We start from the raw sequence: 25,028 nt of genomic DNA, 5'->3' as shown, positions 1-25,028 counted from the left end.
GTTTCCGTGCGCTGCTCTGGTTCGCCAGAAGCGGCTTAGTCCTGCTGGCCACATGACCCGGAAGCTGTACGCCGGATAGAATAGAATCATAGAATTGGAATAGACCACAAGGGCCATCGAGTCCAACCCCCTGCCAAGCAGGAAACACCATCAGAGCACTCCTGACATATGGTTGTCAAGACTCTGCTTAAAGACCTCCAAAGAAGGAGACTCCACCACACTCCTTGGCAGCAAATTCCACTGTCCACTGATCTCTCAGTCAATAAAGTGAGATGAGCGCCGCAACCCCAGAGTCGGCCACGACTGGACCTAATGGTCAGGGGTCCCTTTATCTTTACCTTTAAAAACATTCCTGTTTAAGCAAATCTAACAAGACATGTAGAAGCTATCATGTGTTTTAATCTGCTTTTGGTTTATTGCTGGTTTTAATTATCTTTTGAACGTTCTAAACTGGGTTTTAAACTAAGTCTTTTTAACTGGGTTTTTAACAGGTAGTTTTATTGCTTTATTCTTTTTGTAAACTGCTCTGGGGTTTTATTACAGTCAAGTGGTATATAAATGTTCTGAAATAAATAAAACAAATAAAACTGCCAGAGGAGGAGGTGGAGAAGGCTCCTCGCCGTTCCCTGTTTTCAAGAGTGCCGTCACCAAAAGCTTTCAGTTCTGGGCTGAAGAGAAATGGCACATTATGCATCTATGGACCCAAAGCTGTCACTCTACTCGTAAGGGGGCTTCTCGTGAGTAAGGAATCCATGCCACTCCATGATCGACAGCAGCTGTGGCTACCATCTGGTTTAGGAGGCCTCCCTCTTGAGCCTTCCACTTGCTGGAAACATCTGGGTCCCAGATCTAGTCACTCTGACTTGATGCATTGTACCTTGCCTGGACAACCTGTGAGCTTAGACTGTTGCCTGACTTTGTCTTTGAATCATGTTTGGCCTTCGACTGATTCTTGGTTTCCTTGGAACGTACTGTATCTGCAGTCCTGTCATTACATAAAGGCTTACAGCTTCTGTGATTGTGGCCCCATCCCCTGGAGCGTAACAGCTTTCCAACTTCCACTGAAATATACAGGATCTAGGATCCCGGTATCTTGATGACTTTGCTCAATCGGGCAGATGTTCAGTTCCATGAATGAGCCACCCTTCATTACAAGAAACCTGCAAATCTCATATCAGGCCATGTGAGACAGCAGCTTCCATGGAACACAACACAAAGAATTCCCGTTCCTTATCTTCCCGCAAATTATGTTCAAGACAAGACAAACAGGAAATATATAGCATTTTATAAGCACATAAATGTTCGAAAAATTAGGATAACCTGGCAGAGAAATTTCAAGGTTAGGAGAATGGTGGGTTTACTTATGGATCGATCTGAGGTTTTTAAATGAAAGTTCATAAACAAAGTTATTTTTAAAAACCACCACTGCACTTTGTTTTCGGTGGAATTCAAGCATGACTAACTGTTTGATAAGAAGAGTTGAACGTGCCGTCCCACCAAGAAGAAAAAGCAATGATGAAGGAAGGAAGCCCTATCTGCAGGGTACACACTGCTTTTTCAGAAAAAAAAACTTTCCTGTAAAAAGGTTTTGCCGAAGAAGAGTGATACATAGGAATTCATTAAGGGGTGTGTGTGTGCGAGGGCTGTTCTATGCAATAAAGTTCCAGAGATTTTTAGAAGATTATTCAAAACGTTGCACTGTTTCCAAAGTGCTTCTGCCAGGGGTCAAAGCTAATCAAATCTTTATTACGTTCATAGGCCAGCCTAAAGGGGGGGGGGGGAGGTTTACAGTTATTTAAAATACAAAAAAACTATTTGAAAAACTAAAAAGAATTAAAAGTCTATAAAAATATAAAGAAAGCAAGGAAAATCTGAAATTGCCAGGAGTCAAAAATATGTCCAATTTGCTTTTAACTCACTTGAACTTTCTGAATGATTTTTTTACTGTTAACTTGCTGTTCATTGTACATTTTTATTAAGAGTTATATGGTGTTTCAAGGCCAAAGTGATGAATGTGTACTTCTGATATGTCATATATCTGTCACAGTGGCACTGCTCACCTGGTTTCCAAACCCTATCACTATCAATTACTGAAAAGGGGAAGAGGAAGATGAGGGGTGGAACTTGGCATCACGGGTGAAGCATCTGATTGGTTACACTGCTGCGGCACCCTGCGGCAAGCTTCCTGACGCCTTGTCTCTCCCCATCTCCCTTTCGGTAACAGGCAGTGATGCTTGGCACTGGGAAGCCACGTGAGCAACTCTGCTTTACCAACCACTACTGCATATAACCCAAATGCCAGGATTTTGATTAAGGCTCAAGCTTCAGGAAAACACTAATAGAAAAAACAGATACCTTCTGGTGCATGGAGTGCTATGTGAGCAGGATAAAACCAATAAAACTGCTAGGAGGAAACTGCCACTATTCCTGTTAGCCTACCTACCTTCGTGACAGCAGTCACGAAATTGAAAGACGCCTGCTTCTTGGGAGAAAAGCAATGACAAACCTAGACAGCATCTTAAAAAGCAGAGACATCACCTTGCCAACAAAGGCCTGTACAGTTAAAGCTATGGTTTTCCCGTAGTGATGTATGGAAGTGAGAGCTGGACCATAAAGAAGGCTGATCACCAAAGAATTGAAGCTTTTGAATTATGGTGCTGGAGGAAACTCTTGAGAGTCCCATGGACTGCAAGAAGATCAAACCTCTTCGTTCTTAAGGAAATCAGCCCTGAGTGCTCACTGGAAGGACAGATCCCGAAGCTGAGGCTCCAATACTTTGGCCACCTCATGAGAAGAGAAGACTCCCTGGAAAAGACCCTGATGTTGGGAAAGATTGAGACCACAAGGAGAAGGGGACAACGGAGGACGAGATGGTTGGACAGTGTTTTCGAAGCTACCAGCATGAGTTTGACCAAACTGCGGGAGGCAGTGGAAGACAGAAGTGCCTGGCGCGCTCTGGTCCATGGGGTCACGAAGAGTCGGACACGACTAAACAACAACAATCTCAAGCTGCATATCGGACATCACTAACAACCAGATTCTCTTTTCCCTGGGACCAGGCTCAAGGTTGCTCAGTAGCAGTCTGACTAAGCAGCCAGGAACCAAGTTACTATGCAGAATAACAGTGTAAAGTCTTGCCAACCTCTGTGAAGGTTCCTTTGTTTCTTGGTTCCACAAACATTGGTTTAACTGCTTCAATTCTTCCAGCTAAATCATTTTCCTGTGAGAAAACAGAAAGAGAGGGACTAGTACAAGTGAGTCAAGCAAGTGAATCAGCTACTTCAAACAAGGTGTGGGATTTTCCTGCCTGCTTGATAGATGTAATGCAAGCAGGTGTGCAGTCACCTAAGACACCCCCCGCCTCCACACCAAAACCGGACAAAGGTTTCATGCCTGTTAGCACCAGACAACAAGCTCTGATTCTTTGGGAAAGCAAGCAAGAACCCTGGGGCATGTTTCCAACATGTGAGTATTTTTGAAACTCAAGGTTTCCTAAAGTAAACAAGAAATATAGTCTCTTGCTTTATTCCAATGCCACAAACCAGAAAGTTTTAAATTAAAATTATTGCAAATCATTGCACTAATTTGAATCAAGCCAGAACATGAAAGAGAGGCGATAGCTGTTGGAACCTGTAAGGTAATGCCATCTCAATTGTGTTTTATGCCCTCTGGTGAACAAGTTACTTTGCCTAACTCCTCATTGTATAGAATCTGATTGTATCGCTTCAGATCAGATGGGGAAGATGCTCAGGCTGCCAATAGTTACAGCTTTAAGCCATGTCACCATTCAACTCCTTTTTGGCAACAATGCAGTGACAGCAGTTAATGAGGAATGAGCTGAAGACTGTGGAGCAATCTTATTATTTCCTTACCATCTGTCAAAACTGTGCACAAAAACTGTGCACAAACACTAATATTGTTTGTATAGGTTCTCGTTAATAACGAGCAGCGTGAACAATGCATATTGCTTAATGTCACTTTATAGGACAGAAAAGGCCATGGAAACCTACTCTCCAATATTCCAGGCTTTTATCCATGACAGGATATGAAGGGAAGAAAACAAGCAGCCCATGTGGTGTGATTCGAACAAGATTACCTGCCAAAACAAAACAAACAAATATTAAGACCAAGTTTACCCTGATTTCGCTATTTTTTTTTAATTAAAAATTTTATTTGCATTTTGATTGGCAGCAGCTCTTCAAGGGTGGAGGAGTCAAGGACACATTTCCACCCCCCAACAGTATTTAGCACCTCAGTTGGTGGGAGACCAACAAACTTTTTCAGCAGGGGGCCGGTCCACTGTCCCTCAGACCTTGTGGGGGGCCGGACTATATTTTGACCAAAAAATAAAATAAAATGAACGAATTTCTGTGCCCCACAAATAACCCAGAGATGCATTTTAAATAAAAGCACACATTCTACTCATGTAAAAACATGCTGATTCCCGGACCGTCCGCGGGCCGGACTTAGAAGGCAATTGGGCCGCATCTGGCCCCCAGGGCTTAGGTTGCCTACCCATGGTGTAGCAGCAGCATTGCTTGGCTAAGTGCACAGTTTTGATTTAAATCCGTGTGGATTTCAGTCATGTTGAAGCAGAAGGTCTTCTTGGTCTTACCTATTGTTCTCCCAAGAGATGACAGACACTCTGATGAAAATCTGCAAAAACAAAAACTACCCGTCAGCACCCAGCTTCTACATGTTGGAAAGTAAAGAATGCCTGGTGCCCCCACAGTCATCACCAATGGAATACAATGAACCGTTTGTCACCCTTAAGACATGACTATCACTCTCTTCTTTCCCCTATTGACTGATTCACTGAAAAAACAGGTCCCTGTAATTTATTAGAATGTATCTAGTCATATGATCCAAAGAATCATCTACAGAAGTTATAAAAGTTTAAATAGCTGAGTCATTAACAGTGTCAACAGTAGAAACAATGGGTGGGGGACGGAAGAGGCAAAGTATATTTCTAGGTGAGCGTGCTAAGATCTCTGAAAAAAATTAACAGGATATGTTAATGGAAGTCCAGCAAATGGGGGGAAGGAATCTTCTTGTTTGATGAAGGGGGCTTTGCCTTCCCTGCCCACCCCCATGCCGCCCATGGTCATTAAACTAACAAAAAGGGGTAGGTGGGGTTAAAATGAGTGCAGTGCCTGGTTTAGCCTTCCTCAGAAATCATGCTTATTGTCCTACGTGGAGTAGACTCTTATCTCTGGCCACAGAGAGTCATATGGTGAAGCTCTAACTCTGAAACAGAAACTTCTCACAAGTTTCCTCTACTGTCTGGCTCTTTTGTGTTTGCCTCCCAGACCTTCCTCTCTGAATTAGAGGTGACTGCTCCAGAAAGAGAGATATTGGGTTCATTGTGGGTATCTTGATGAAAATATTGACCCAGTGTGTTGCAGCTGTGAAAAATGTGAATCCCATATTAGGGGTTATTAGGAAAGGGAATGAAACAAAAATTCCCAATATCATTATGCCATTGTACAAAACTGGTGCAATCACACTTGGAACACCTTGCACAGGTCTAGTTGCTGGACCTAAAAAATTGTATTTTAGAGTAACAGAAAGCTGGGGTTTGTTCCACAACAGAAAATGAAAATATTAACTGTTTTTCCTTTCCATGTGAAGGAGTGAAGAGAGGGAGGGGTCAAATTCAAGTCTCACTATAACACAGTCTCATAAAGCATTTTCTGTTATGTATGAATTTGGGCTCTGTATTCCCAAAAATCACAAATACGATTTTTCTGCAGAGAATTTGTGCCGAGCGCATGTGCAGTAAATTGATGCAGTACCCAAGTCTGCAACAAGATTATTAAACTGGAAGGAAGGAACCCTATTACCCTATTACCTTTTTTTTAACTGGAAGGAAGGAACCCTATTACCCTATTACCTTTTTTCATAGGTGGAGCTCAGCAAACCACCATCAGGTCCTTTAGGGATTATCCCCACCCAAATCTGGTGTTTATCGATAACGTGTGGGTTTTCCAAACAAACTGGGAAGGGGCTAAAGGAAAACAAAAAGGCAGTCAGACTTCACCAACCTGTCAGTTCTATAGACTTTATAGATTAGCTTAAACCTGAGCAACAGGACCATCATATGATGCCAGTTAGGATGTCAACCATTTGCAGGCAATTGGTAACTTTGTTGTTGTTGTTTAGTCGTTCAGTCGTGTCCGACTCTTCGTGACCCCATGGACCAGAGCACGCCAGGAACTTCTGTCTTCAATTGGTAACTTAAGGAGCAATTTGCGCTACATTAAATAGATGCACGTTAACTCTTATTCCTTCCAGCAGTCAGGAACCATCTTGGTTGCTCAAGGAATTCTACCCATGGTAGGAGGACACCAACTTAATCCTATCTCCAAACACACAGGCGTCACACTTGACAATCAATTTTCCTATTCAGAGAATGATGCTCTGGGCTTCCAGCTTCCAGAATCAGAGTCTCTCCCAACACGGTGGGAGAGAGACAGATGGAGTTAATCAGAAATTGATGGGGGAATTCCATTATCTGCATTCCTCTTCGGTTGTAAGAGGAACCAGGCTCCCATCCACAGTTTGCCTGGTGGTCTGGCACTCGGCTTCCCCATGGAATGCAAGGCCAGGGAAAGGCACTGGGTGCACAGAGCACTCCAGCTGCCTTGACTGCCCCCCATTCTGCTGTTATAGTGAGGCTGTTTTTGGAACAATATTGGGAAAAAATAAAAATTTAAAGAAGAAAATGATGCTCTTAGTGATCTGCAGTTTCTTTTAAAAGTTGTATGACAGATATCTATATATGTGCATTCTACCCCCAGTGTTCTGGGATCACAGCAGTGAAGCCAGAAAGGAACATTAGGTCACTTACCATGCATAGACCTAATGAACTTGTATGAGGAGTTTTATGTTCTGATTTCCCCAGGGATCATGTGACTTTGATTATTGGTATAACAACCTCCCTCCAGTTTCCCTTCTTTTCTTTTCTTTTGGTCTGTGATAAAGCTCTAAAATCTGAGAGTTGATAACAGGAAAGACAAAAGAATGAAGACAACTCAGCAAAGCCACTTGAAGAGGAAATGTAAAGCTGTGATAAGCCTACCGGGCTCTGCTGCCATTTAGAAAGGAAAGTTCCCCTATTAGCTGAAATCGAAGGGAAGGCACTAAACCAGGGGTCAGCAACCTTTTTCAGCCGTGGGCCGGTCTACCGTCCCTCAGACCATGTGGTGGGCTGCACTATATTTTTGGGGGGAATGAACGAATTCCTATGCCCCACAAATAACCCAGAGATGCATTTTAAATAAAAGCACACATTCTACTCATGTAAAAACACGCTGATTCCCGGACCGTCCGCGGGCCGGATTGAGAAGGCGATTGGGCCGCATCCGGCCCCCAGGCCTTAGGTTGTCTACCCCTGTACTAAACTTATCGTGTCCTTTGATGGCCTCTGGTGGTCAAAGAAAACACTGCAGCCTAACTCTTTGAGATCAGTAATCGCCACACTTTTTCAGAGACGGGACCCAACTTTAACTTAAACATGCATTTGGGGACCCATTTCTTTACCGTGTACTTTATGGCAGCAATGCTGCTGTTGTGACCTGCCTTAGATCAGGCTGGGGCTTGATAGAGGGTTCTGATCCAGCAGTTGAAGACTGGTGCTCTAGTGAATATGGCTGCTGCTCCAACTGTAGAGGTGGGGGAAAGGGTGCTGGGGTTTGAGCAGTGGACTTCAGGGGAGGCCTGTGAAGTGAGGGGCCTGCTGCTGCCAAATCCTCATGCAGCCTCCTATGCTCTTCTAACCCCAAGCCTGGTGGCCAAGAGAGATTCCACATGGGGAGAATCCACGGATGGAAGCACTTGGGTCTTCCAACACTGCCTGCTGCAATCCCAGCACTGGCACAGGCCCCATGGGTGAGGTGTTTTGACTGGGTGACTGAATAGTAACCTTTCACCAAGTAGGGACCTGACTGGGTCCTGCTTTTGCCAGTCTGGCTATAGGCCAATCTGGAAGGTATTTGTCTTCGCTGTCCCACTTTTCAGACTGAGAACTAAGCATATCTTTGCCTGCAGGCAGCATAGCAGCAAAGAAGAGGGGATATAACAAATTATTTATTATTGTTGTTGTTGTTGTTGTTATTTATACCCCGCCCATCTGGCTGGGTTTCCCCAGCAGATTCCCCAGAGCAGATTCCAGAATCCAGGCTGCCACTGTTTTCGAGTGGGATGCCAGCAGATTCCAGTCATACAGGTATAGCTGATTGGAAGGTCTCGTGCAATAAAGCTGCTCCCCACCCTCAAAAAAATTATCTTTTTGTGGAAAGGGAAAATGCACTGGAAAGCAATGGATAATAATAAATAATAATAATAATAATAATAATAATAATAATAATAATTTATTATTTGTACCCCGCCCATCTGGCTGGGTTTCCCCAGCCACTCTGGGCGACTTCCAACAGAATATTAAAATACAATAGTCTATCAAACATTAAAAGCTTCCCTAAACAGGGCTGCCTTCAGATGTCTTCTAAAAGTCTGGTAGTTGTTGTTCTCTTTGACATCTGGTGGGAGGGCGTTCCACAGGACAGGTGCCACTACCGAGGAGGCCCTCTGCCTGGTTCCCTGTAACCTCACTTCTCGCAATGAGGGAACCGCCAGAAGGCCCTCGGCACTGGACCTCAGTGTCCGGGCAGAATGATGGGGGAGAACTAATGGGGGAAAGGTAAGGATTTTTTTCACACACATAAAAATATGTAGAGAGCAGTCAAGGAGCAAAAACTGAGTAAGAGGTGGAGTTGAAAATGGAAGTAGGGGAAACAAAGCACAATCCAGAAATAGAGAGAGGAGGTTATACACAAACTGGATGGGTAGAGGCAGCGACAAAAAACAGGAGAGGGGTTGTTATGTGGATCATCAAAGTCACATGATCCCTGTGTGGCCTGGGCAAATGAACCCTTCATGCGGATGCGTCACATGTTAGCAAGCCAGAGGATATTTTTAAACCTAACTGTATAGGTCCTTTGAAAAAAGGAGTCCGGTCAGCTAAAACAAGTTACTGGCCCAGGTGGTATGGAATGACATAGAAACAGGGATGCCCCAAAATAATGAGGTAGAGTATGTGCACATAAAATACACAACACCAAAGAGGCAAGCCCAAGGAAAAAGGTGCATTTAGCAAACAGGCAGAAATTTAAAGAATGAGTCCTCTAGCCTCAGGCGGCACAATGGGCCAATGGGCCTGGCTGTTAACAAGAAGGTTGGTGGTTTTGTGGGCAGGAGAATACACAAGAAGCAAAAAACTGAGTTAAGTCAGGGTCCCTTCCGGCTCTTAGATTCTATGATCTGGTTGGTCACTGTGGACTAATCTATCGCACAACAGCATTTAAAACTGAGCACCTGTTAATATGAACATAAATAGTGGTCCAGTATGTAATTAATGATTGCCTCAAAGTAAGTAGACTAAAAATAGAAAAAAACATGTATCTCTTCAGTAAATTTTTTGGGCATCTCTCTGCCACGTATACTTTTAGGACCCACCTTATTTCTGTGACTGTAGGTTGTTTTAGGCTTGTTTTAACATTGTGTTTTACTTGCTGTAACTTGCCCTGGGACAATAGGGTGAAGAGCGAGCAATCAATTATCATCCTCATCCTCAGATCACAATTAAATGGCAAATTAGTAAATTCAAGAGGCAGGTTTAAACGATTTCCAAACGATTTAGAGGGAGGACTTTTCCCATGGCACTTCCACATGTCCTGAAACTGACCTCCAAGAACAGCCAATCATTGGTGTGCTCAGGGCTCACTTTGCATCACAGGAAATGTGTGATGATGTTTCTTCAAATACCTTGTCAAAAGCATCCCACACGTAAGAAATGAACCTTGATCCTGAAAATCCCGTACTCGTTCCTCAATGACTTCCATTGAAACCCAGGACAGGATATGACCTACGTAACTCCAGCTGCCTTTTGTCATAGGAACAACAGAAAGAGACTCACATCTGCATTTCCATAGTAAAAGACGACAGTGGGGAGAGTGTCCCGCTAGTGAGAATGATTGTTCGGACTTCCTGACGAACTAACTCGTGCATGCTGTATCCAGGACTGAAACACCAATAGCTCAAGACCTTTCCTGTATCAAACAAAACACCAAGGCAAAACGTTAAGAGGTATTCACTGTGGCTGGAGCAAAGAGCACCGACCCGTAAGTTACTGCAAGCAGATATAGCAGGCCACTTGTAAGCAATCACGGGCCTTGAACTAATTAATATCTTCTCTTAATGCACAGCATTTAGAAACTGTGAGTTCCAAAACACTTTTACAGAAGTTACTAATTTTAAAAAATGCCCTAAAACATGTAAACACTATTCAAAGGATCCTTTGAGTGGTCCTTTGTACAGAGCAGTATCTGATAAACGCCCTAGAGCCTTGGAAGATGTTTCCAAGCAGAAAGGCAACTTTACTTTAATGTCTTGTGCAGAACTGGTTTCCCTTCTGATGGAGAAGAGAAGAAGTTAGGTAGAGCAAGTTCTTGACTGATATAAAACAATTCAATCTTAGGAAGGAAAGCAGTATCTGGGTGTACCTCAATGTTTATCGCTGCAGAACTGAATAGATACAAGGAGAGTCAGATCTGAGCGCAGACAGCTCACCATATCGCCTCTAGAAAAACTGTTCTGAAGGATGAACACATTGACTAGAAATAGCCATTGGCTGACTTGGGACAAAATAAAAAATTCCATGCAGCTACGTATTCTATCACTGGCAGGTAGCACTTTCAAAAAGTGCTTAGCTGTAGGACATGAGAAGATAGAGAAATGCTGAGATGGTTGAAGAATGGGCTCTGAGGGGAACAAGGAAAATGTGGACTGCCCAGACTGCCTGCAAGAGTTTCTGGAACTAAAGTACAAGGACATGCTATGAACTCTAGGAAGCACTTGAAGTAAACCTAAACAAGAGTTTCACCACTGAGAATTGGTATGTGTAAAATAAATATAATTTATCAAATTACTTACGACAACAACTGTGGGGGGTGAAATATTTATATGGGAACATACCTTTATAATTGCATCAGCATCATTAGAGGCTAAAGGTCAAATGAATTCATTTTTGCTCTTTAGAACACACCAAGTTTGGCTATTGTAATAATGTGAGATATACACACACCCTTTGCTTCTGTACACCTCCTTTCATTCAAGCTGAAAACAAATCAGTACTTAATTCTAATTTAGGGATGGGAAGTATGTAACCTTTCAGATGCTGTTGGACTCCAACCACCATCATCCCTTGCTGATATGGCCAAGGATGATGGGAGTTGTAGTCCAGCAATGTCTGGAGGGCCACACGTTCCCCACCCCTGCTCTGATTTAAGCATTGATTCCCGTTTTGTCCAAAGCAGGGGAACCATGGTTGCAAACTTCAGAGCAAGCCAGAATATTAAGCCACAGTTTGAAGTCAGCTTATTCCAAAAATAGCAGCAAAACAGGAAAATCTGTTTAATTTGAGGTTTCCTGATTTAATGACAACTTGTGGCAAAGAGAGAGGTAAGGAGTCTGTGTGTGCAGTCAAAAGGCTGATGCATATCATCTGGGGAATGAAAATAGAAGATACTGGTCCTCCTAGCTTCCTTCCTATGTCTAAGACACCCAGTCCCTGACTACCTAACCTACATGGTCATGCCATTGTTTGCCCTGCTTCTGCCTATCTTTGCCCCCTCAGTTCTTCCCAAAATCAACAGCACAGCATCAATTCCTTCAAACACAACATTAAATTTTGGAAGCACAATTACACAGTGCAATGACAAAACTACGCGATTGTTTCACAAAAGCTGGCTAGAAAATGTCCTGGCCAAATGAGATTATAGACTGCTGTCATGGCACACACAGCTGCCTCCAGTTCTAATTTAAGTTGAAGAAACCTGGGCTGAAAGATTTTCATGATCAAAGCAATGTATCAGCATTGTCACCTTGTTTTTTAGTTGCTGATGAGTTCCACAGGTCTGTCCTCTGCTTCTTTTTATGATTACTTGCATCTAGATGGATGTGGACCTAAGAAGCAGAATCAATAAATATGAAGTAAAAGAATAGGACGTCTATGCTACTTGCATCACCACAATGATGTTTGTAAGGGAGCAATGAACAGAACCAGCTTCTACTAGCAGGCAACATGTTGTAAGTGGGCATATGCAATTTGAACAAGGAACTGAGTAAATTCTGAAAAGGTATTAACTTACTTTTTTGCAGTATCTTACAACTGAAAAGGTATAAAGTCACTAATTATACAATGGTGAACTCATGCAGCCCTCTTTTTCCTCAAACTTAATTCAACCATTTATTGCTAAGCCTATAAAAAACTAAAATCTTTTGACTTTTCAGCACCATAAAGGTAAAGGGACCCCTGACCGTTTGGTCCAGACACGGACGACTCTGGGGTTGAGGCGCTCATCTCGCTTTACAGGCCGAGGGAGCCGGCGTACAGCTTCTGGGTCATGTGGTCAGCATGACTAAGCCGCTTCTGGCGAACCAGAGCAGCGCACAGGAACGCCATTTACCTTCCCGCCGGAGTGGTACCTATTTATCTATTTGCACTTTGATGTGCTTTTGAACTGCTAGGTTGGCAGGAGCTGGGACCGAGCAACGGGAGCTCACCCCGTCGCGGGAATTCAAACCGCCAACCTTCTGATTGGCAAGCCCGTGTCCCTATTTTCAGCAAGCTAAAGTAGGAAATCAGCTTCAGAACAGCACAACATACCTTATAATACTTTGACACCGAGCAGCCCAGGATCGAACTAGACGTGCCTTCTGATGGACGGAAGTTAAAAACAGTCTAGGAAACAAGACGGGAGAAAATGTAAGATGGGGAGGGAAAACCCACCATGCCTTTCAAGCAAGGTAAATAAGATTATGAATGCTTCTGAATGGCTTCATCGTAACAACAAAATAATTTCAAAATAAAGGATTTTTGCTTTGCAAAGTCTTGCAACTCCATCACCAGGCTGAAAGAACAGGAAAGGGTAACAGCGTGCCGAAGGGCAATTTGTGGGCATTTTAGTTCTCATTTTGCCACCGATTACTCCTAGGGTTCCACAGGGTTACTTCTGAGTAGACATAAATAGCCACTTTTCAGTTTAGGAAAAAAGGCAGCTAAGGGGGAACATGATATTGGTGTATAAGAGATGAACGGTGTATCTTATACAGCGCTCTGGACAAAAAGGAGGACTTATTCATGCAGCACATAGTAAAACCATGTAATTTGCTCCTGCAGCAGGCAGTGATGGCCATCAACTTAGCTGGCTTTAAGAGAGAATTAGACAAATTAATGGAGAAGGCTAGCAATGGTTTCTAGTCATGGTAGCTGTGCTCTGTCCAGAGGCTTAATGCTTCTGAATATCAGTTACTGGAAACCACAGGAGGCGAGAGTGCTCTTGTGCTTGGGTCCTGCTTCTGGTTTCCCATTAAGGCATCTGGTTGGCCACTGTGAAAACAGGATGCTGGATTAGATGCGCCATTGGCCTAATCCAGCAGCCAGGCTCTTTTTACCTTCTTATAGTATTACTAGCGCGGGTGGCGCTGTGGTCTAAACCACAGAGCCTAGGGCTTGCCGATCAGAAGGTCGGCGGTTCGAATCCCCGCGATGCGGTGAGCTCCCATTGCTCGGTCCCTGCTCCTGCCAACCTAGCAGGTCGAAAGCACGTCAAAGTGCAAGTAGATAAATAGGTACTGCTCCGGCGGGAAGGTAAACGGTGTTTCCGTGTGCTGCTCTGGTTCACCAGAAGCGGCTTAGTCATGCTGGCCACATGACCAGGAAGCTGTACGCCGGCTCCTTCAGCCAATAAAGCGAGATGAGCACCGCAACCCCAGAGTCGGCCACGACTGGACCTAACAGTCAGGGGTCCCTTTACCTGAACTTTAGTGTTACTAAGGGGGCGCAGCCCCTTCCAACTCACTCTGCCCTGCCCAACCTTGCCAAAGCACCTCACTCGTATATAATTTAACTGGCATGTAATCATGCCTAATTCATCAATAAATGTACTTTACAAATATGTAAACACCAATAAAGATATAAAGAGATACAATGACAATATGATGTGTTTTATTAAAATAACTATTGCTGCCCTACTCTCCAAATATCTTTAAAAAGTACTGTATTTTTCTGTGTATAAGATGCCCCCATGTATAAGACGCCCCCTACTTTTAGGGACCCCAAATTTAGAAAATGGGCATATGCACTATTTGTGTATAAGATGCCCCCAGATTTTTAACCTTATTTTAAAGTTTTTTAAAAAACTAGTCTTATACACAGAAAAGTACAGTATGTATTATAGCTTGGAGAGTAATACCCCCTAGTGGAGGTTAAAAAAACTACATCAGAGAGCTCAAGAAGTTAATAAAAATGAATGGACTACTACAATTCTGTTTCTAAAAAAACAGTTAATTTCATTATTACTGGTAACTGGGCAGGAGATGCTGTTGGACATTTTGTGGTAGGGGAAATGGCCAAGAATCACTGCTAATATTCTGGATAAAACAGTTTGGATAGATTTACGTTTCCTATAATATGGATATTATATGGATATGAATATGGATATTCCTATAATATGGATATTTCTTATAATATGGATATTAATATGACGCAAATTTAGGCAATCTGAAAGGATGGTACCCTTTCTCAGTACTCTTAAATATACTTCATGGCACTGTAGAAAGAGCAAAATTAAGGCTATCAAAACTTAATCCATGTACAAAAAAATTAACTCATTTGCATTAAGTTTATGAACAAGTTAAATAAGTCTTAGTTCATTTCCTATAATTGCAATGGATAATGACTTGCCTGAAATCTTGAAGATTTGAAATGAAAACCTATGTAGAAATACCACCAGTGAATCCATCTCCTTTTAATCTTTTCTTCTGCAGACTAAACATACCTAACCTCTTGGTTTTAGACACTGTCAATTTCCTGGTCATCCTCCGCCTCTTCTCCAGCCTAAACATACCCAGATTATTCTACTGCTCTTTTTCCCCAGACTCTATCATCATCCTGGTCACCCTCGCCAGCATTTCCTGTCAAGACCCATCCAGTGCTCAAAGCAAACATAGAGGTTACTGTGTCTAACGGATAGGATTCCCATAGGATTTGTTCTTGATCTGAAGGAAAGGTTTACACCAGGCATAGGCAAACTTGGCCCTCCATATGTTTTGGGACTACAACTCCCATCATCCCCAGCTAAAATGACCAGTGGTCTATGCCCGGTTTACACTGCACCAGCTCAATCTGGTCTCCTTAAATCTGTCCCAATTATGTTCCAGTGAATCACAAATATGCTATAGTTTCTAAACTGAAAAATGCAGACCACATCCCTTAAAACTCTCATTCCATTGTGCACAGGAAATTGGCATTCAAAGCCTCTCTTCAAAGAAAAAGAATACCAAGTGAAAATGACCACAGCCTTGATTGCTGCCACCATCAAGCAAAATTTCTTTTTCCTTCACCATAATAAACTTACACAAACACAACCAACCACCCTACCTTATCACAGCTTCGGACCTGAGCAGGTTGAACATGAGAGTGCAGCAGAATTCTGTAAGGTGATTTTAACCATCCTGTTCTCTAATTACCAACTTGCCCCAGGTTTACATAATGTGCATTATGAAGATATTCACAGAATGACATGAATAGCTCACTTGGAATGTTATTACTGAATTAACAACTCTCTCCATGGTGCCTTTCAGTCTTTGAAAGTACAAAAGAGGAGGCAAGATATATTTACCTGAATTATGTCTGTCAATTTATGCAACCCAGCTGTATTGATGAATATGCCAGTACCTAAAGGCAGGGGAGAATATTGTAACATTTTTACATGACTTTGCTCACAATCATCAAAAATCCATTTATGAACACTGCATTGTAGGCATGGAGGCACTGTATACTCAAAATGTTTAGCAAACTTATCATAAGATGCCTCTGAAAATTCTGGGATCTCTTCCCATGGACCTCTGTTGCTTATTCACCACCCCCACCATACAGTATAGGTTTCATAATGAGTTCTTGTGTTCAATCATATTCACCATGAATCTCTCACCTGTATTCTAGTTCTCTCCCGCCTTGTTTCATTTTCTCTAGATGTACCTTAACTATTTTCAGGTCTGTTTCTTGGGCTCATGCAATGCTGTGCACTCTCACAATATTATACTCTACTTTCAAACTTTCTCCCCACCCCCTATTTTTCCAAAGTATAATGTGTACACTTACGGCCTGCTAAATACTGTAAGATTTGTTCCAGTGACTCAAGGAGAGATGCTTGGGTTTGGGATGTGATTTGGACCTTTTCAAACAGGTCAAATATATAGCTGTAATTTCAAGAAGAAACATAAACAAAATACTGAGTCTTATCCTAGTAGCTAACCAAAGTACAAAATACAAAACAGTCTCACTCCATTTCTCACTAAGGTATTCTACGGTTCTCAGCAGATATAAACATTATGTATATAGAGTTAGAAGAGCCAGTGTGGTGTAGTGGTTAAGAGCAGTAGTCTCGTAATCTGGGGAACCGGGTTCGAGTCTCCACTCCTCCACATGCAGCTGCTGGGTGACCTTGGGCCAGTCACACTTCTTTGAAGTCTCTCAGCCCCACTCACCTCACAGAGTGTTTGTTGTGGGGGAGGAAGGGAAAGTAGAATGTTAGCCGCTTTGAGACTCCTTAAAGGGAGTGAAAGGTGGGATATCAAATCCAAACTCTTCTTCTTCTACTACTCAGAATCAACCCCGGATTTCAGATAAATTCTAAAGGAACTAGGATTAAGCCTAAAGAATATTTAATCCTAGATCTGAATCAACAAAAAGGAACAGCTAGAAGGAGAATTATTACAAAGGATGTGCTAAAATAAAGTGGATGAGATTCAGCTAATGAGCACTGACAGTACAAACTCTGGGGAGAGTGGGAGAACCCCCAGGACAGCAGGTGGGGGAAGGAAAAGGCAGATCATTCCATCAGACAAGCAGAAAAGCTTGCGCTGAAAGAGCAATCTGCTTAATGCCATGTTGAATTCCTCCCTCTAAGTATGGAGAACCTATTCCGTAACAGAGAGCAGTAATCAAATATGTAGTTTGAATGCCCGCGATGGGGTGAACTCCCGTTGTTCAGTCCCAGCTCCTGCCTGCCTAGCAGTTTGAAAGCACGTCAAGTGCAAATAGATAAATAGGTACCGCTCCAGCAAGAAGGTAAACGTTTCCATGTGCTGCTCTGGTTTTGCCAGAAGCGGCTTAGTCATGCCGACCACATGACCCGGAAGCTCTCTACGGACAAACGTTGGCTCCCTCGGCCTATAGAGCGAGATGAGCGCACAACCCCAGAGTCGTCCGCGACTGCACCTAACAGTCAGGGGTACCTTCACCTTTAACCTTAGTTGAATACCATCCGCCACCTCCTACCAAAGCTTGATGAGCCTCCATAAACATGAGGGCTAGAAACCTTCTTTTAAAAAATAGTATCTGTTTTTGAAAATGTGAAATGCAGTGGCTTGATGAAAGTCGAGTGATTTGTTTTATTTGGTATTTGTAATCAACCCTTGCCCCAATAGTGTATCCTCTGGGCATTTTATCCTCCCAAACCAACCTGCGAGATAGGGCAGGCTAAGCAATATTTCATTAATTTATTATATTTATATCCCACCTATCATTCAAGGTGGCATAAATGGCTCGTTCATTCCCTATCATTATAACAACCTTGTAGAATATGTTAAGCAGAGAGGTAGGAGGTACCCCAAGGCCTCCAAATGAGCTTCACTGCTTACTAGTCTAAACATTCTATGTACTACTTGACCTGACGGGACACCCAGTGAGCTTCACAGTCAAGCAAGGGTTTGAACCGAGTGTCCCAGTCTGACCCTTCGTCCTTTGCAGCTACAATTTCCAGCAGCCACAACTGTAGCTCCAGAAAACCTGGATGACTCAGGCCTAAGATTCTCAAGGAAACACCCTCCACCATAAAACAAGCAACACAGCAATTTTATGAGTCTATGGGCAGGCACACAAAAACAAGAAATGCCAACTTGGCACACGCTTTGTATCTCCTGAAACATACCTTCCATCCTTAGTGAGTCCACTTCCACTTGGTGGCAGCTCGACAGCATCTATAACGTTTTCTAGCTGAAGAAGAATCTCTTGAAGGCAAACAAAGGAAGAGGAGGAATGTTACGCAGCTGGCATATAACCAAATTATCCTGCTCTTTCTCCTCAGGCGAGACTGCAACACAGGCACTCTCTCACTGCCTTCCCAACAAGACAAGGGCTCCTTCTAAGTGACACACTCCCTTAGGGTGGGCGGGTTGCATTGCCACATTTACACAACAGGCCACCTCAGTGGGCTTGTTACTGAAAAGCAGGACATAACTGTTAAAAAGAACTAAAGAACTAAAGCAAAGGACTTTTTCTAGGGCTGAAGCAAGATTTTCACATTTGGGGGTAATACGTTCTGAGTAAGATAAGTAGAATCCAGTCAACCAATGATCTGCCATATGCCAATATCACAAAAATGACAGGCAAATTACATTGTTTACAGGCAATTAAAATATGCAAATGAGTAGTAGCTTGCCAGCCAAATGCATAAACATGAAATATCCTTCAGTATTCAACAAGTTGTCAGTAAATTAGCTAGCATTTCTCATCCACCATGTATGTTTCTCTCAAACCAAAGTGATTAGGAATTTGCTTCCACAAGGGATACTGCGCATTCCCCTCATGCACACAACCCTTAATAAATGTTCCTCTGGTCTCTTTGGGTATTGTTCAAGGCATTCAGTTTTTCACATACTACCTACGTCGACAGATCTTTAATTTACTGCACCAAAGTGGTGCATAAAGTACAAAATTTGGAATATCTGTGCAATAGAGAGTAATCAGCTACACGATCCTCTTGGCTAAGCTGAAAGCCATCCATTGCCAAAAACGTTTTTTAAAAAAACTTCTCTATAGACAAATATAAATCTAATAATTGTACTTACGCTTTATCTTTGCGATGTCTTCAAGCTCCATGTTTAATCCTGTTTGAGAAAGAATTCTTATTCAGGCAGTTTCCACTGCAATACTGTATCAATGTCTCTTCCCCCAGCCCATCCTGTATAAATCTCAATATTTAGATTGTACACTAATGTACCTTTCCAAGTGCAATGTACGTGCATTGCATGTTAAATGCTTATTAGACTCTGATTGTGGATGAGTGGAAGAGAGGAGGCCAGGAAGGCTACAAAGTATTCTGATAGCTATCCTGCAGGCTTTATGTGCTCTTCATTTCTCTCCTTGACCAATTCTCCAAACCAAAATCCAGAAATCCAAAGCACAAATATCAAAAGTGCCATTTAAACAATTTGCTTTTAAGTACCTAATTTATACTGGATTTGCCTTGGCATGGAAAACACACACACACCCCTTTAAACAAGCTCAATGAATGCACTGAAAAAACTCTTGCAGAACCCTACTGGCATTAATACACAGCTGCACAAAAGATTTTCATGTTCTTGCACAAGTATCTTTCTTTCATTGGGGTTTTCACAGAACAGTTGCCAGCCATAATCCTAATACATGAACTGCCTAGCAACCAAACTCCACATTCTGCAGACTGATTTTGCAGAACTCAAGGGTAATTTCTAAATGCATGCAGCCCAATGAAGCTCTTGTTGCATTCAAGAAATCACTGCCCTATACAGGCAATCTACCTGAACTGGCAGGCTCCACATTGAATTCAGAGTTGCTTTCATTCTGCTGAACGTTTTTCACTTGTTCTTCCAGAACTATGTTAATGGCATCCACAGCTGAAGCTAAGTCATAGGGTGTCAAGTCAAACGATGCCAACTCTTCACATATCTTTTCCTAGGGGTGTAGACAAAAAGTTACACTTGTAGTGTAAACTCTTAACCACATCAGCTATGCACACACTTTGTGTCTGTCTGTCAGGACAAATTCCTGCTCTAGGAAGACAACATTATCAAAGGACCAAAGGAAGAGAGAAGTTCTTTTAAAAATAACACCAGTGACCTATCATCTCAGTTGCTCAATACTTATTGAGGGAACAAATAGTCACAGATTACTTGAATTCTTATATGAAAACATACCTACAAGGCTCTTTGCCTGTTAAAAATGGAGAGAAGCTAGATGCATCTTTTCTTACCACATTGTGAGCTTCATCAAGTATCACTACAGCTCCCTTCAAGTCCAAGTTGTGAGCTCTTCGACTCTATTTTTTTAAAAAAAAGAGGGAGATATGTGAGGCAGGATGGAAGGACAACTTGTTTACAACTATTTGCAACCACCCTTAAACGTCTGCCATCACAAAGCAGTCTATCAAGGTATGGCAACTGCACATGGCCCAGTGAAAGCAGTTCAGCATGGACCTGTAAACGTCCATTTCAATGGCACTCACACAGGTGCTCCTTGCAAACCTATTATTTATTAAATATTTTATATGCTGCCTGTTTTCCAGACATCTAAAGGTGGTGCACAACAATATCAAAAAAATATTGCAGCAAGCACAATCAAAACCAGTAACATACAGTAAGGCAATCCATAAAAATATCCTTTAAAATCCCACAATAAGCAGGAAGTTGTGTGTGGGTGTTATCTGTTGCACACACGTGTTTGAGGAACAGTTAATGCCAATAAACCAAAGCAACATGTCATTTTGCTTCTTCAGTGCACATTTCACGAAGAAAAGCAGTAAAACAGCTTTGTCGGCACATCAGAAACCTCTATTATTCAATCAACCTCATAAAACTAGAAAATGATCCATAAATCTGCATTGCTACAATCCCAAAATGGTGACCTGTACTGGGATTTCATTATTATCCACAGTTCACCAGGAGATCCTAGTACAGGTCACTCAAATCCTGGTAACCTGCAGTAATGATTAAAGAAAAGGTTTTTAGCCTTCAAAAGAAGCGGGTAGGGGAGAATAAAAGCTACACAAGCAGTTTTTTCTAAAATAGGCTTCTAATACTCAGTAGATAGCACCATATTCAAGGTGGATCAAGGACCACATGGCTCTAACTTGCCTGCCACATCACCACTAAACTAGCCTTGTTAGTCAGTACAGGGAGATATACAAAGACTCCTGTGACTTGAATTAGTTATACAGAAGGGAGAAATTTAGCTGGGAAAGTTTCTATGATGAAAACAAAGAAAAGCAACTGAAGCTCTCCCTTGTATGCCTAGCCCAGCAGGGAAGCTCAACAAACCAAACAATATTCAGCATATGAGTGAGAAATGCTACAATGATGACTTCCAACAAAAAAACTAGTGAACAAAACTATCTCCCTTTCTGATAAGGAAATATGTTAAAATAAAAGAAACACACATGTGCGCGCGCACACGCACAGACATATCTCTGCCTTATATGATAAGCATTTAGCATCTGTAATGTTTCCTGTAATGAGTTAATTAAGCAGTTTACTGGCATATCCACTAAAACCCTCTTAAAATATTCAGTAAAACTGACTTGAATTTTAAAGTAATACCCCACGTACCTTTGGGTCCAGTAAATAGTTATAAGGCATAAAAATGATGTCTGCCTGCTGCTTCAAACTCCGAGAAAGATAGTAAGGGCAAACTCTGTATAAAGAGAGAGGGAGGGAAATGTACAGAGTGCTTCAAGACAACCAAATGCTTTCCACAGTCATTTACAGTGGTACCTCGCAAGACGAATGCCTCAGAAGACGAAAAACTCGCAAGACGAAAGAGTTTTCCGTTTTCTGAGTTGCTTTGCAAGACGGATTTCCCTATGGGCTTGCTTCGCAAGACGAAATGTCTTGTGCCTTTTTTTTTAAACCCCCAATGCATTCCTATGGGAAACCGTCAATACACAGTGGTGCTTCGCAAGACGAAAAAACTCGCAGAACGAATTTATTTCGTCTTGCGAGGCACCACTGTATTAATATTCTTAATGGGCTAGTCTTAAAGGCAGATGGTCTGGTGGGTTTACATGGGCCCGTCCCCTCTCTCATTTGATAAAAGAGAATGCTTGACCCTGCAAGTGCAACAAGATAAAAGAAGGTGGTGGTGCAGAGGCTGCTAGTAAGCTTAGCATTTAAGGCAGGCATAGGCAAACTTGGCCCTCCAGATGTTTTGGGCCTACAATTCCCATCATCCCTGACCACTGGGAGTCCCAAAACATCTGGAGGGCCGAGTTTGCCTATGCCTGATTTAAGGCATTCAACTTTTTCACTGACATAGTCCAGCTTCGACAGCCTTCTGGCAGTTCCCTTCCTGCAAGAAGGGAGGTTACAGGGAACCAGGCAGAGGAACTTCTCAGTAGTGGTGCCCGCCCTGTGGAACGCCCTCTCATCAGATGTCAAGGAAATAAACAACTATCTGGGCTTTTAGAAGACATCTGAAGGCAGCCATGTTTGATGTTTAATCAAACATTAAAAATGTTTGATGTTTTATTGTGCTTTTAATTCTGTTGGGAGCTGCCCAGAGTGGCTGGGGTATAATAATAATATTTTAAAAAACCAGACCTTCAACCAAAAAAATAAACTGTAAAAGAGGGAAGGAACCTTGATAAATCATTACACAAAGGCGGGGGGCGGATGCTTATCATGTAGTCATTTTTCAATCACAGCTTTATAGCCCATTAAGCAAGTATCTGTTTACTTAATTAGATGTGTCATGGGGCTTATGCTTACAAAGATGGATTGTTCATGATTTAGAAAGTATAGAAAAGGGAGATTTGGAATTATCTCCCACCTGATGAGCTTATCACTGTATGAACATCGGCTACAGTGGTATAGATCCAATAGCGCTCGTTTGATAATTAGTCATAGATGTCTTGGTATTTACACAGACTTGCACTGGAGATTTTGAATTCCCTAGCCAAAGGAATGCAATTCAGTTTCTAATCTTTCTATGACTAAATGAAGCAGTAATTTCATATAACAGTGGGTTTTTCTTTTTCCATGCCATTCTTTAATGAATTTCCAAATTCTGCAATAACAATTTTATTTATGATTGATTAATGCTCCTTTGGAAGGAAGGGCAAGATATAAATTTAGCCAACAAATAAAACATTTGGGTTGACTCTTTGTGCAATAGTCAAGTATGTAGATGTAAGTGAATGCAGCCAGCGCTTTCTATTCATAGAAAGATCATACAACTTACATGGCATGGTGGTTGAAGGTGTGAGCGACAAATGACAGTATCCCCACTTCAAATTTCAGCCTAGTCATGAACTCATTGGGTGTTATTAAATCAAAGCAATACATCTGAGTCTAAGCCTACCCCATGTTCAGGTTTGATGTATGGATTACCAACATAGACTATATGAAATTGTTTGAGCACTTCATATTTAAAGAGCATTTTCCTAATATACTAGAAAAGTTTCCTATATTTTCCTTTATACATGCACATATACATTTCCTATATACAAATACATGCACAAATTTACTGTGCACAACGACTGAATTTTGAAAAAGACTGTAAAAACTGAATCCTTTCCTCATTTCAGTTCAGCACTAATGCAATTATCTATTGAGAATATGCTGCTAAAATTATTAATAATTGTTTGTTAATGAAATTTGTATACTGTCCATCTGAAGATCACAGGGCATTTCACAACATAAAAATACAAAATAAGAACACAAAATACATAAAACAAAAACAAACTAATAACCCCACCTCCCACAAACTCATTTAAAAGGCCATAAAATGTTAATCAGCCAAGGACCTGGTTATAGAGAAACAGTTTTGCCTGGCACCTAAAATATGCAATGAAGGCAGCCGACAACTTTCCTGGGGAGAGAATTCCACAAAAGGGCAGCCACTGCAGAAAAGGCTCCTTCTCATGTTGCCACCCTCTGGATTTCTCATGAAGGAGGCACATGAACACGGGCCTAAGATGATGAACATAGGGTCCGTGTTGGTTCATATGGGGAGAGGCATAAAGAAAGAGAAAAGTGAAGAGGAATTGTGACCTGTGCTTGTTCCCATTTTTAACCAGGTCTTCAATATCCAAGATGGAGCTGATCAGGTCTTTTTCAGTGCTCTTCTCTATAGACAAGAAAAGAGGAGTTAGCATATTCCAGCAGATCCCAGGCTGGCTCATCGATTCCCGGCTCCTTGAACATCCCATTTTGGGCCTGCCCACCCATTCAGCAGGTAGAATGCCAAGTTCCAGACTAGCAGAGAAATGTTGGCATCATTCCACAGCTGGGTGGCCAGAAGGGCTGGGCAAAGGACACCTCTGCCCAATCCAAATTCCCCAGATTGTAGCCTTAGGTCAGGGGACACCAACCTAAAGCCCATGGGCCAGAAGTGGCTCACGGAGGTCGTTTGACCGGCGCATGAGCCGCCCCCGAACCGAGTTGCCCGCTTGCACTAAACTGGCGCAGTGCAGGAACTCATTTCTGCAATGCTGGAAATCACGTCTGTGCAGACGCTGAAAATTGCGGACACGAACACGCCGAAAATCATGGGTGTGCACGCTCACACACACACACACAATCCGGCCCACGGAGAGATCTCCACAGGACCGATTTGGCCCAGGCAAGATAAACCTTGCCAACCCCTGCCTTAGTTGGTCAGGGTTATGGAAAGCAGGTCCTATCAAGAAAGTTTGAAAGACTGGAGGAGAGAAGACTTGTCCTACACCAAACACTCTTCTCAGTGAGGAATGCTATGTCATCCTGGAGGCCCCTTCATCATCATAGGGGGGCCCTGGGATGATATCCTATTTTCCACTAGAAGCAGTGCCTAGCTGAGCAGAAGAGAAAGGGTGATGCCCTTGGGGGTTTCATAGAAGATTGGATGATATAGCGGCAATGCCCAATTAATCAGGCCTTAAGTTTTAATTGAGTTCTACCATTTTAATTTATTCATTTGATGAATCAATTAATACTGCAGCCCTAAAACAAGCAAACCTGCAAGTCCTTTCCCCCCTTTTAATTCAAAAAAACCCTGCCTGCGATGGGACAAGACATGGATTCATGACATCAGAGGCACCAGCTAATTTGTGTAGTGTGCAGCTGGCTTCTGCTGCAACCTAGCAGAAAACAGAAGCATTTCCCCTGAACTC

At 42.3% G+C, this 25,028-nt stretch overlaps 1 protein-coding gene across 9 annotated transcripts in view; it reads right to left on the bottom strand.

Annotated features, from left to right (window-relative positions):
- RTEL1 (regulator of telomere elongation helicase 1) overlaps positions 1-25,028 on the bottom strand; it is a 75,327-nt gene that overhangs the window by 38,004 nt on the left and 12,295 nt on the right. For all 9 annotated transcript variants that reach the window (XR_014512823.1, XM_083447261.1, XM_083447264.1 and 6 more), the window contains exons 7-21: positions 23,929-24,004; positions 21,487-21,571; positions 20,136-20,201; positions 19,684-19,837; positions 18,973-19,011; positions 18,054-18,132; positions 16,223-16,320; positions 15,741-15,796; positions 12,725-12,799; positions 11,940-12,021; positions 9,974-10,106; positions 5,894-6,007; positions 4,616-4,656; positions 4,011-4,096; positions 3,143-3,220 (exon numbers count right to left, since the gene is read on the bottom strand). Coding sequence is in view for 8 of the 9 variants with exons in the window: in XM_083447261.1 (XP_083303387.1) it covers positions 3,143-3,220; positions 4,011-4,096; positions 4,616-4,656; positions 5,894-6,007; positions 9,974-10,106; positions 11,940-12,021; positions 12,725-12,799; positions 15,741-15,796; positions 16,223-16,320; positions 18,054-18,132; positions 18,973-19,011; positions 19,684-19,837; positions 20,136-20,201; positions 21,487-21,571; positions 23,929-24,004 (1,262 nt within the window). In the remaining variant the exon portion in view is untranslated. The remainder of the gene's footprint in view (positions 1-3,142; positions 3,221-4,010; positions 4,097-4,615; positions 4,657-5,893; positions 6,008-9,973; positions 10,107-11,939; positions 12,022-12,724; positions 12,800-15,740; positions 15,797-16,222; positions 16,321-18,053; positions 18,133-18,972; positions 19,012-19,683; positions 19,838-20,135; positions 20,202-21,486; positions 21,572-23,928; positions 24,005-25,028) is intronic.

This window comes from Podarcis tiliguerta, assembly GCF_965153285.1.
Source record: "Podarcis tiliguerta genome assembly, chromosome: 6".
Classification (NCBI taxonomy): domain Eukaryota; kingdom Metazoa; phylum Chordata; class Lepidosauria; order Squamata; family Lacertidae; genus Podarcis; species Podarcis tiliguerta.
This window is presented reverse-complemented; position numbering and strand designations above follow the sequence as displayed.